General features: G+C 36.2%; 1 protein-coding gene across 1 annotated transcript in view; it reads right to left on the bottom strand.

Annotated features, from left to right (window-relative positions):
* Positions 1-7,533, bottom strand: part of RAD21 (RAD21 cohesin complex component) — a 25,115-nt gene extending 17,582 nt beyond the window's left edge. The window contains exons 1-3 of the mRNA XM_005857815.2: positions 7,359-7,533; positions 2,357-2,486; positions 1,219-1,318 (exon numbers count right to left, since the gene is read on the bottom strand). Of these exons, the coding sequence (XP_005857877.1) occupies positions 1,219-1,318; positions 2,357-2,486; positions 7,359-7,502 (374 nt within the window). The 5' untranslated portion in view covers positions 7,503-7,533. The remainder of the gene's footprint in view (positions 1-1,218; positions 1,319-2,356; positions 2,487-7,358) is intronic.
* Positions 7,534-13,349: the final 5,816 nt, after the last annotated feature.

Here is a 13,349-nt window from a genome sequence, read left to right as displayed (position 1 = left end):
CCTCCCACCAATCCGCCCTGCTCTGTGCATGACAGGGGGCGGTGCCCCAACTCCCCAGTCAGCCCTGCTCTGAGCCCAACCAGGGGCACCTAGGGATACCCCCCCCCCCCCAGTGCACATATTTTTGTGCACCGGACCCCTAGTATAAGTATAAGAGGAAACAAACAGTAAATTAGGTAGATAATGATAATGCCTACCTAGCACTAATTAACTCACAAAGAAATCAAAATAGCTCAAATTTAATTAGGAGTCATAGAACATTTTAAAAAGCAGAGGAATTTGTCAAAAGATAAATGGGACTTTTATCTTTATGGTATAGAGGGTTTCTTGGTTGTCAACTGTAGTAATCAATCACTTGGAAACTTCCAGTCACACTCCGTGTAATGGTTGTGATAGCTAGATTTTGAGGACTTAAGGAGGGAAGCAAGTATACTACATACAGTATTCTGCTATAATGGCCATCTCTGTACAACTTTCTCCTCTTAAATGTGCTGTGACAATGACCCTTTCATGCTCTTCATAGAAAGTTATCTCCTATGTTTATTAAAATAAAATAATACAAAAATTATGGCTGAGTATAGCTTGGCAAAACAAACCAAAACTTACTAGATGATTTTAATATATTTCCCTGAAGAAAAATCATGAAGCAATAGTTCAAGTTTACTGGTATCATGATATCAAGCATATATCTGGACAGCTGTTCTGTTTACATAAGCTCTGGCCTAAGCACATGAGAATTCTCCTATCTTACCTGTGTTAAAGTTGGTATCTTCTACACCAGTGATGGCGAACCTATGACACGCGAACTCGTTTTTTTGGTTGATTTTTCTTTGTTAAATGGCATTTAAATATATAAAATAAATATCAAAAATATGTCTTTGTTTTACTATGGTTGCAAATATAAAAAAATTTCTCTATGTGACACAGCATCAGAGTTAAGTTAGGGTTTTTCAAAATGCTGACATGCTGAGGTCAAAAGGTTCGCCATCACTATTCTACACTATTTTCTTATAGAAGCACTTTTAGGTTATATTTAGAAATACTTAAACATACTTCCATTAGGCTCCCCTATCCTTAATGAAAGAGTATATATTTTAACTAAATGTTAATTCAATGTCAAAACATTCCCAAGGAAAACTGTATATTTAGAAGCCAATAATATGTTTTCTTATAGGCCAAGTCAACAATTATTAAATAAGAAATAAAAAAAAGACATACTCTAAGTCAGGCAATGGCTGATCAAAGTCATGAAATTCTTCAGGTAAAGTAATGGCATTGTAGGCAGCTTCTCGATTTTCCTCAGGCAGGTCAACAACACCTGGAAAAGAAATGGGAAGCTTCAAAGTCTGGCTACACAAGATTATCCAGGGATCCAAGAAAGGTAAAGTCGGTATAATTTCCCAAGGTTATATTCTAGAAGGTAGATAACATATGTAAAGTACTTTGAAGCACAGTACTTTTGTCTTTCTATAATCATAAGACATACTACTCCCTTTACAAAAGAAGTCAAAGCACTATTATGCATGAAGCTAATAAGTCTTTAAAAGAACCTATCAACAAATAGTTTTTAAGATAAGCATAAAATGTATGAGGAAGATACGGAATTACTGCAAACCAGTCAGTCCCCCAAATGTTAAGAGGAGTTGGTGTTTTAAGGAAAGTGAGACAAGATTTAAAGTTTTTATATTTTCCAAGCTGTCTAATAAATATACATTGCTTTAAAGACAAAAATAAAAAAAATCATGTTATTTAAACAAAATGCACTTAGTAGCTATGTGTTAGAAATCACCCAAGTATCACAGTCTCTGCCCTAAATATTTGCGATTCAAATAAAATCTCAGATCTTAAAAATTTCACTATTCATACAGTAAAATAAATTCAAGTACTAGAACATAACCTTAGTAGAAAATACTGTATAAGGCATCTCTTTTATACATTCAGATTACTTTAATTAGAATAAAATTTCACCAATGCTTTAAAAATTATTTGTGAAAAATTAAAATCCTCAATTTTGTTTTCTGAGCTCTGTAATAAAAAGAAAAATATAACTGGTTTTCAACAGTTGAACCTCTGATGACTGAGTTCTACACAAGTCGCTGCAAGAGGGGCTAAAAGAAAAAGGCAGCTCCAAAGGAAGAACAAAGAAGAGGTGATTGTATAATCACACAGGTAGAACAAAAGTAAAGTGGGTTTCCTCTCTCAAACCACTGCCTCTCCCAGCCTTGCTGTACTGTGAAGAGCCCTTTGTATTGAAATTAAAATAAAACAGGACATGCTGAGATATAAATTTTTTTAGCAGTTTTTCACACCAAACATGAGAAAGTCCAGTATTTAAAAAGAAAAAAGTCAACAATACCTGGCCGAAAAGCCATCTTTATCTTAATGAATGCTTCATTACAGTCTGCAAGGAGATATTTGGCTTTTCTGTGATAGATTCGAACAACTCCCAGTAAGAGATGTCCTGATGTTCGGAGTGCCATCTTCACCTGTGAATAAAATATTAATACTAATCTAATTTATAAAGTTAATTTTCTGGTTTTATAGGTAATCATACCTTGAAGCTTATATTTTGTTCAATTTATAGGCAGTTTTTACTTTATCTCTATATTTTTTATCATTTATTTGAAGTTACCTCAATCACCTCTATTTTATTTTTCACTGCTTTTACCTGTAAATTCCCCAAGTACCCCAAAGGATAGACTGGCAGTAATTCATGAATTTAACACAGACATGAAGGTAGCTATGAAGCAGACACTAAATTAAGGTGTTCCATGGATTGTTGCCATGAGCACATTAAGGAGCATGTGGTACTTTTGACTGCCAATCCAGACCCATTGCTCCTTGCTGGCTCCCTGAACTGATTTTGTTTGGGAAGTGAATGTCCCCAGCCTTGAAGGATGATTGCTCCATTCTTCTCTGCTAATGCTTACTCTTGCATTAGCAACTCAGTTCAGCCAGATTAATAAGTATAAAGTATATCAGAGAGATTCTAAGAAAGATTTTCCCATTAAAGAAGAATGCCCCTCTCTTCTCTCTCCCTTTCCTGCATTAATGTAAATAGGAGGGATTTGGAGCTGCTTGCAGTCACCCTGTACTAGCAAGGCCAAAAGTATGAGGATAAGAAGCCAACAAACTCAGAATGGTAAGTCCTTGGATGACATCATTAACTGCTGAACCAATCCTGGACCTTCCTATTTCTAAACTTCTAATTAAGACTGTTCACTTCCTTACTGTTTAAGCCACTTTTCACTGAGTTGTTTTTTTTTTTTTTTTTAGTACCTGACTGGCAAGCATACTGATAAAGGATAATGGTACCTATCTTTTATTTCATACTCCTCAGCCTATTTTTTTTCAAGGTAGATCTTGATCTATGTGGGATGAGGTGCAGTGGTTGGGAAAGAATGAGAGAAGTAAACACCCAATGTAAATGGAAGGATTCAAAATTCCTCTAGCTATACTAAAAAAATTTTTTGAGGGAATAAGACAACATAAACTCAAACTTCCCCATATCATTTTCACAATCATATCATAAAAACTTAGCAAATTCTAAGGTTGCAAAGAACGTTATTAAACATTCGCTTAAATTATAATAAGGAAATTATGTTACTTATAAAACATGTTATTTTTTAAAATATATTTTTATTGATTTCAGAGAGGAAGGGAGAGGGAGAGATGGAAACATCAATGATGAGAAAGAATCATCAGTTGGCTGCCTCCTGCACACCCCACACTGGGGATCGAGCCCACAACCCGGACATAGGCCCTGACGGGAGTTGAACTCGGGACCCTTCAGTCCGCAGGCCAACGCTCTTTCCACTGAGCCAAACCAGCCAGGGCTAAAACATGTTATTTTTAAGTTATATGTACCTGCTCTATAGGATCTAGAATTCTATTTATAATAACTTGCAGGCTATTTATGGCCACTTGACATGAGTTATAGCAAAAATTATGAAGTTTACTGCTATAAATTCTTAGGTGTCTAAAATTATAATAAATGTGATAAAAACCCGGACTTATTGCTCCTAATGGAAAACAAAATGTGGCCTTAGAAAATTTAAAATATTGACTGCACCTTCACCTAAAGAAAGGAAGACAGAAAACCCCTGAAAACCTTTGCTTGCCATTATCTTGTCCAGAATTAAGAACCTTTACAAGTGGTGTTTGGGTAAAGGCTTTCTTTTTGGATAGTTTGGTTCAGAGTTTAGCTGCTAGCTCATGCTAAGAGTACAGGTATAATAAAGAACACAGGGTCTCTATACCCAGGGAAAGTTCTGCAGAAGTTGCCAGTGGCTGTTCCAACCACAGGGAAGGGAAGAGATGTCACGCAGGTGCAACTGAGCCACATGTCTGACACTTGCTCTAAGTAACCATGATTTTCAACTGCACACCAAGAGCAAATATTAGAAATTTTCAGATCACCACTTTACCCTGTGGAAATATCTTTATATTCTATCACAATAAAGCAAAATCAATCAAAAGCCCACTTAGAAGCGGTTCTTAAAAGTGGGTTCGTTCTTTCACATATACTCTGAAATCTTTTACATCATTCTTGAACCTGATGTATGCCTTTTTTTTTTTGGCTGTTGGTGCATACTATTTGTAGTGTCCGTAATGTGGTACAAAGTACTCTGCACATACTATGAAAAAATTTGTTGTTCAACTTTTCAGCCAAATCACCCTCAATATTTGCTTATGCATGTTAATTACCCACACATATCAATTTAAAGAGCTAAATTTCTCCTTTTCCATAAATTTACCTCAGTAAAGCATACCTATAAAAAAGTAAAAATCATGCTCCCATACAACTTTGACTGGCAGTGTGAACTGGTAAACTCTCCATGAAGAACTGTTAATGCCTATCAGAAATCTAAAATGTAAGTGTATCACCTGGCCTTTCAATTACATTCCTAAACATCAATCTTAAGGAAAGACTTATAGATGTGAACAAAGATTTAGAAAGCAATGTTTAATAAATGGTTTTTTAAAAAGAGAAAAATAAAGATAACCTGTAATTCTATCACCTAGAGAAATCTTTACTAGGATTTTGGTATGCCTTCTAGGCTTTTATGTATACATATACTCATCATTTTTCTTCTTTAAAGATTTTTTAAAAAATATACCTTTATTGATTTCAGAGAGGGAGGGAGGGAGATAGGAACAGCAATGATGAGAGAGACTCATTGATCAGCTGCTTCCTGCATGCCCCCCACTGGGGATTGAACCTACAACCCAGGCATGTGCCCCGACTGGGAATAGAACCATGACCTCCTGATTCATAGGTCGACGCTCAACCACAGAGCCTTGCTGACTGGACAACATGATCATAATTTTTAATGGCTGCATTGCATTAAGACCAGAGGAATTAAAATTCTAAAATTCAGAAAGAAACATGGATAATTTTAAAAAGATTGATAAAATAAATCATACACAATCAAAACAATGAATTATAAGTCAATTCTTTATCTGGAATCCTAGGGGCCAGATGTGTTTTGGAATTCAGAGCTTTTGAATATTATAAAGGTAAGGCAGTACATATGCTGCATACTAAAACATCCCAGGAGCATAGAGCAGCCTCCCACAATCATACACGTTGGTATTTCTATAGTGAATTTATGAATATTCAAATTACCTTGCTTCAATTTTGGTCAAGTCTGTTTCTGTTTTTCTGTATTTAAGTTCTGTGGATGGAGACTATGACACTGCAATACAACCATTAAAAATGACGGTAGAGCTAGGAACAGAACTTTTCCTGAATGCAGTCTTGTTACAAAACATATTACTATATGCAGTATTTGTGTACATGCATAAAAAAGGGAGAAAAATTATGTGTAAAATACATGCACAAGTGAAAAGTCCAGACGACAAAATACTAAAGGTTTCTCTAGGTGGTAGGACTATTAGGTTACTTATTCTCCTCTGTCAAGTTTTCATTCTAATAAAGTTTTGAAATTAGTATTGTCTTGGATATAACATGACAGAAATGCATTTAAAGCCAATAAATTCTACTAGCTATAACTCTAAAACTAGCAAAAATTCCACACGCAGACACTTTATAATTTACTCTACTTGCAAATATAAACTCTCACTTTCCTCATCTAAAACATACACTTTCCCACACAACTTTTCTGAACAAGTCCCTGCAACACCCACGCTTTAATCCTCTGAGAACACCTCACTCTTACTTAACACATTATGCCAGCATGTCCAAACTGCCAATTCTAAGAAGAGAGCTCCCAATGCTGGTCCAGACAGCTGTGATTTGGAATGTTTTCCCAACAGGACAATTAGTGCATGTATGTATAAATACAAGGAACAAGAAAGGACCTTTAGAACACAGATGCTATATGTAGAAAATACTTATATAAAATATTTAAGGACTTCCCTTAGTTCGAGATTATTCTTAGTACATTTTTAAACATCTTTTCATGTTTTTATTTATTTCAGAGAGAGGAAGTGAGAGGGAAAGATAGAAACATCAATAATGAGAAACAATTATCAATTGGCTGCCTCCTGCACACTCCCTACTGGGGATCAAGCCTGCAACCTGGGCATATGCAATGACCAGGAATTGAACCGAGACCTTCTGGTTCATGGGTCAAGGCTCAACCACTGAGCCACACCAGCCGGGTGTCCTTCGTACACTTTTGAAGTCAACATGTCTATTCGTCAATGAAATGCTAATGGTGAATTGTACCTCTTGTGTTTTAAAGGTCCTTTTTGGCAACACTAAAACCTCATGTTCCTCTAAGTTATACTATTTGTGAAATCCAAGGGTGGTAAAACTACTGTTTCAGAGGATGTCAATAAAAGCTCCTCCAGGAACAGAGCAGTACATAAGGCAGATAAGGTGAGGACATTCATGAGGCTTCCATTCTAGTGGGAGCTAGACAGGAATTAAATATTTAGGATAAGATCACAACGAGTACACAAGTCCTGAGATGGGGATAAACCTTCAAGAAACAGCAAGTAGTCGTGTGAAGCTTAGGTGGAGCAAGTGGTATGGATACTATCTGCTAGGTGGATAAGACAGATCTGCCCCTTGCAACCTGTTCTAATTAATGGGTCCTTATTTTGAATATTTTGTAAATTCCTAAATGAGAAGCACCCACATACATAATTTAGTATAAAAACATCTAGAAAGCCAAACATAAAATATTAGGGTACTGCCTGACTTCATGCTTATCTTGAGGCAAATTAAAATATCTACATGAGAATATCAAACTGGAACTCTGGATAATCTATGGGTTCTCTCTTTGGCTCCAAATATACACAGATGCCCACTTTAAGTTATTTTATAGAATTCTATTTTACACATCAATGATCGACAAAAGCAATAAAAATATCAACATCAGACATACCTTAGGTGAGATGATACTCTCCACACTGCTCTCTAAATTACACTCAAACACATGGGCTTTGGTTAGCTTCTTATCCCAATGGGCCGCTAGCCAAATTTTGGCCAGCGGCCCTCTTTTACTGAGGACAAAATGTGCGTAAAACATTGTTCTGGTTGACTATGAAACAGGAGAAAATCTGAAAAGGAAAAAAAGTTAATATAAATACCATTGAAGAATTGAAATATTTATCACGACATATAACAAGTCTAAAAATAAAAGTTCCTATTTTTTTTAGTATGAGAACTATTAAAGAATTGAATTTAGGATGCATCAAACACACACACACAAATACAACCTATTGCTTTATTTTAAGAGGGTAGAAAAAGACCCCAAAATATTAAAAGCTGAAGGGAAAGGGACAAAAGAGTCAAATTACACTCATGCCCTGCGGTCATCTTAAAAGTGCTGCTTTCTTTTAAAGTGAAACTATCATCAGAAAACTGTCATTTTTGAAGCTCCTTCAAGTGTTAACTCCATTCCTATCCTGATTATTGACTGTGGAGAGAGTCTGCTTCTGACCAAAAACTGGAGAACATATTCTTCATGGCAAGAAAAGAATGTCCAAGGAGAAAAACACACAGGCACAAATATTAATCAATGTGGAAATTTTCATTGTTAACCCCATTAAAAACTGAGATTCTCAGCTTTATACAATAATTAGTATCTCATGTGCTAAGCATTTTATATTCCACCAAGCAAAGACAAGTAGGTTGGCCCTCTGGTAAGTAGTTTAGAACAGCTGAAGCTTAAAAAGGTAAAGTATTATATCTACAGTTTTCTAAACTTTAAAAATACTTGTCTACTCATAATTTAAAAACTAGATTCAGGACAATGATACAGTGTAATACGTATGACTGAAATAGTCTTAGCAGAAATACAAGTATGTTATTCACATTTCTTTCTTTCAGCAAGCTAATGTATTAATACAGAAGAGAAAAAGGCAGCCTGAATATTCCAGCTTGATATGTATCAACTGTGTAAATCGATATTTCCCTTATATTATTTATTTTCCCCTTTTCACTGATTTATAAAAGTCTATTTGCCAAGTGAATTTCTATCTTTTTCTAAAATGTCCACAAGTAGAACAAGAAACATAAGTGATACTTTTTCAGAAATAAACTCAAGCACAATCACAACGCATGAAAAGTACTTCAAAACCAGGACACTGATATTGGTACAACATGTGCAATACTTCTTTGCCACGTGTGGATTTGTGTAACCATCCCCTAAGCACAAGATACAGAGTTATTTCATCATCACAGAGCTCTCCCTGACTCTATCCCTTGCCACCCCACTCCTTGCTTGGTACCATTTCTAAGCCCCGACAACCACCATTCTCTTTTTCATCTCTAATTTTGTCATTTTGAAAATGTTGCAGAAATTGGATTGTATAGTACGTGACTTTGTGAATGGCTTTTATTAGTATGTTCCTTCTTATTGCTGAGTAGCATTCCATGGGATGGATATACAACTTATTTAGCAATTCATCTCTTGAAGGACATTTTGGTTGTCTCCAGTTTTCAGCTATTGCAAATAAAACTGTTATAAATATTTGTGTATATAGACCCTTTGTGAGCATAAGTTTTCATTCCTCTGAGACAAATGTCCTGAAGTGTGATTTCTGTATAGCATGGGTAAGTGTATGTCTATTTTTTTAAAGAAACTTCAATACAACTCCTAGCAAAATCTTACTGAGATTTTTGTTATTGGTACTGATAAGAATTTTTTCTAAAATTATATGGGAAGGCAAAGGAACTAGAATAGCTAAAACTACTTTGAAAAAGAAGTTACCCAATTTCAAGACTCACTATAAATTAAAAAAACTATAGGGAAAACCTTCGGTACTTAAAACTTGGTTAAGATTTTTTAGATATGACATCAAAAACATATCTCATGAGAAAAAAAAATCTGATAAACCGTCTTTCATCAAATAAAAATTTTTGCTCTACAAAGGAGCTCACCGAGGATGCAAAAACAAGATATAGGGAGAAAAAAAGTATTTGCAAACCCCATATAAGACAGGGACCAGGATCTAGAATATACAAAAACCTCTCAAAACCAGACTTAAAAAAAATCTACTTAGAAAACGAGCAAGAGAAGTTTCACAGAAGAGGATATACTGACGGCAAATAAGAACAAGAAAAGATGCTCAACACCAATATTAATTAGATTTCACTGCACACCTATTAAAAGAGCAAAAATAAAAATTAATGTTAACACGTGCTGATGAGGATACAGAGAAGAAGCACCTCTTATTCACTGCTAGTGTAATGTAAAATTTCTTTTGAATTAGCTTAAAAAAGATCCAGAGTAAGTTAACTGTAATTTTCATGTTTTTAAAAAGACATAATTTTAAAATGTTGCTTACTGTACTTTCAATTAAAAAATGCACCCATTCTTTCCAATGGTTTACAGAAAATACACATTAGTTAAATGCCTCACAGGCAAGCGATTTCATGCCTGTCAACAATGTTTGGGAGGGTGGAGGTGCAAGAGTAATTTATAGTCAGGTTTGCCTCATCTCCATTTTCCGCAAAGGGTTCTAAAATTCTCTTTTGAACAGATGCTCTTAGGAGATCATTAATTCACACTTGGAAAATTTTCTCAAAAGAAAAAAATACAGTTTTCATCAATTGCCTATATTGTGAACTCTATTTCAAATGTAGTTAAGAAAAGAACTAAGGAATAAGAATTCAGATCACTCTAAGGTAGAAGCACTAATAATAACTCAAGTGTATGTTATATCCCACTTAGCAATTTGTCATAATCAAAGACAGCTTCCTATGTTACAAATCAATGCTTCTACTTGAAGCCTTAAAGTTTGTTAGCACAAAAATTAAGCTCCCTGTACAGCATTTTGTAGCAATCCAATATGGCAGAGTGTTCTCAGAAATAGTCACTATCATACAAGTCCCAAGTTTCACTACACAAGACAGTTGTACTCCAAATAAAAACTCTAATATTTAGCTCCTAGAATACTGCCTGCCGAATGACAACTACTAAATATGTGCTTAATGAATAAGGAAATGAGATACACCAAGTGATCTAATAGTTGACATATGTAAATAATTCTGGAGATTTCAGAAATTAAAACTACTGGCACTTCTCAACAGGTGTCAGTAGTTCATGGCCAGCACTTCAGCTGCTAGTCAGAGTGCCATGCCTAAAATATCCCAGCTATGCAGAGGCAGAGATTCCTAAATAGATGCTTTCTTGGCATGGGATTTTTTGGGTTTGGTTTTTTTTGGGGGGGGGGGGGGAGGGAGGTGAGGGAGTAACTAAAGCAGAGTGCTGCTAAAGTTATTTGGGGAAACAATTAGTAAGAGGAAAGCACCCTAATGACTAAAGGAAGCCTGAGGTATGTGGTGGATCAACTATTGGCTTATATCTAAAAAAGGAGAAAGTGTAATCATTGTTGCCTTTTAAACCATTTCCCCCCCTTAATAATACCAAACTTTAGCCAACCTTAAAACAAAAAAGTTGATTAATCTCCACAGGTTTTGAAGATGGAAGAGTCGAAATTTTGCTAATCCTTTACAAAAGATCTTAGCAGAAAGCCAACATCCCAGAGCATAGTTCAGAAACTTATTTCTCAAATTCTTTCTAAAGCAGCAAATGACTTTTTTCAATTGATCCTAAAAAATGAATTTAAGTCTGGTGTGAAATGGCAGAAAGATAGTTTAGAACACATTCAGGAATGCAAAAAACCCCAGCATTTTCTTTAAGATCTTTTCAAAAAGCCAAAATCAAATTACAGGTCATGTATCTACAATGACATTATAATATTTCATTCATCTGTTAGAAGCAAGGCAGGACGGTGATTGTATAAATTCATATGACCCCTCTGAAGGGCAATTTGGCAACATCTTATGAAAATTTCAAACACTCATACTTTCTATTCAGAAACTGTACTGCCAGTAATAGTGCCAAAGGTATACATAGAGATGTATAACAATAACGAATTTTTCAAATTTTACTAAAGCTCTCAGTATTTTATGTATCTATCCTCTTTACAACAACCCTATAAAGTAAATTTATACTGGCCCATTTTACAGACCATAAAACAAAGAAAAGGAGATGATAATAAGTAACGTGCCAAAGGTCACTAATGTTTAACATAAGCAGGACTTGAACTTCAGAACCCACACCTCTAACTGTAATACTATGCTGCCTTGCCAGCATGACTTTTAACAGCAAAGATTAGAAATACAGTAACCTGCCTGGACAGTAATAACAGACTTCTAACAAATGAATACAGCCTTAAACAATGAAAATATGTGTTAAAAAGAGGGCTCTCTATGTAAATTACCTACACTTGCATAAGCAGGACATATTTGCTGTACAAATGGAAGTGATGACACTGGTCACCTCTGGAAAGTGGGTCTGGTGGGAAAGCGAGGCCGACCCTTTTGTACTATTTTTAAACCTTGGAACATACACATACATCACCTTTTCAAAGTAAAATTACTTTGGGAGTCAAGACCACTCCATTAACTAGCAAGTTAAGCTGCTTAATCTGTGTAGTTCACTTTCCTTAACTATAAAAACCTGGAAGGTGGAAATTCAGTGGTTTACTACCCGTGGAAAATGTCAATACTAAGATAAGAATGGAACTCTCCCTTTGGGGTGTAGGAGAGGCTAGAGGAGAGTTTCAGGGACAGAAGGTGTTTCCAATCTGCACACTATAGACTCTATAGTATAGAGCATTCTGTGAGCACGAGTTTTAAAATCAGTTCTAGGTTCAAATTCAGCTCCCTCCTTAGTTGTTTTATAATAGTTAGAATCTCAGCTTTCTCATCTATAAAACGGGGATATTTACCAAACTGGATTATGAGAATTAACTAGAACAGCATACCTAAGACAGCACCACTGTCAATGAAAATAATTTCAAAAAAAAAATAAAAATCACACAACATATACCAACCAGCATGATCATGCCTAACAATTTTGACATGACATTTAAACAAAATATGTGCTTCTCAAGAATTAGATGTTTCTCTTTTGTACCACACTACAAAGATACAATTTCTCATAAGTAGGAATTTATCAGGAAAGCAATTCTCAACTCTAAGAATACTTTAAACATACCCCACTCTAAGTGGAGAACGTAATTCTAGAATACGTGAATGTGTTGCCTTTATACACACACACACACAAAAAGGCAAATAAAGGTCAGACTTTCCCAATGTAATTAATTCTGACGTGTGTGCAAAAAAAAAGCACTCACAGTTATGCACTTGCTGTCATCTCCGCTATCGACAACTGTCAAGTAAATCAATCAATGGCTATGGCGCATGCCTCATCAAGGTCTTGCTACAAAAACAACTGTTAGTTGCCTCCAACATTAAACAAAGAAACTTTAATGGCTCTACAACTCAGGAAAGCTTCTCCAGCCGGTCACCGAAATTCCGCAGACTCCCACAGCTCACTGGCACTTACATTCATTAAAAAATAAAAATAAAAATAACCACCCACCCACTACAGGAACACCTTTCCCCCCTGAAGCTGAGTGCTTATTCCAAACCGTGTAACGGGAGCAAATATTAACCTTCGCTTGTAAAGAGAAGCCGATAAACACAGTCCTTTACCAGAAACCCTTAAACACACAAGCGCGTTTCTGAACGCCGAGGGCAGCCTGAGAAATCCTAACCAAGGCGGCCAGACAGACCGACCCCCAGCATCTCCCCCTTTCCAACGGGCAGGCCCCGAGTCCGGCAGCACCGCCCGCCCGTGTCACGGCATCACACACGGTTCGCACGGCCCTGCTCGGCGCGGAAAGGACACGAGGCATTTGTCAGAGGCAGCACCTCCCGGGGCGCCTCCACCCCCTCCGCACCTTCATCTTCAGAAAAGTCGGGGGGGGGGGGATTCTGCTCATTTCCTAGGAATTCGCGTTTTCTATTGGGCTGCCCAGGACTCATTTCCCCGCGATACATTTTTCGCGTAAAAAAG

The sequence above is a fragment of the Myotis brandtii genome, unplaced genomic scaffold (genome assembly GCF_000412655.1).
Source record: "Myotis brandtii unplaced genomic scaffold, ASM41265v1 scaffold1137, whole genome shotgun sequence".
Lineage (NCBI taxonomy): Eukaryota > Metazoa > Chordata > Mammalia > Chiroptera > Vespertilionidae > Myotis > Myotis brandtii.
Note: the sequence above shows the minus strand (reverse complement) of the source record. Positions and strands in the feature narration are given on the sequence as shown.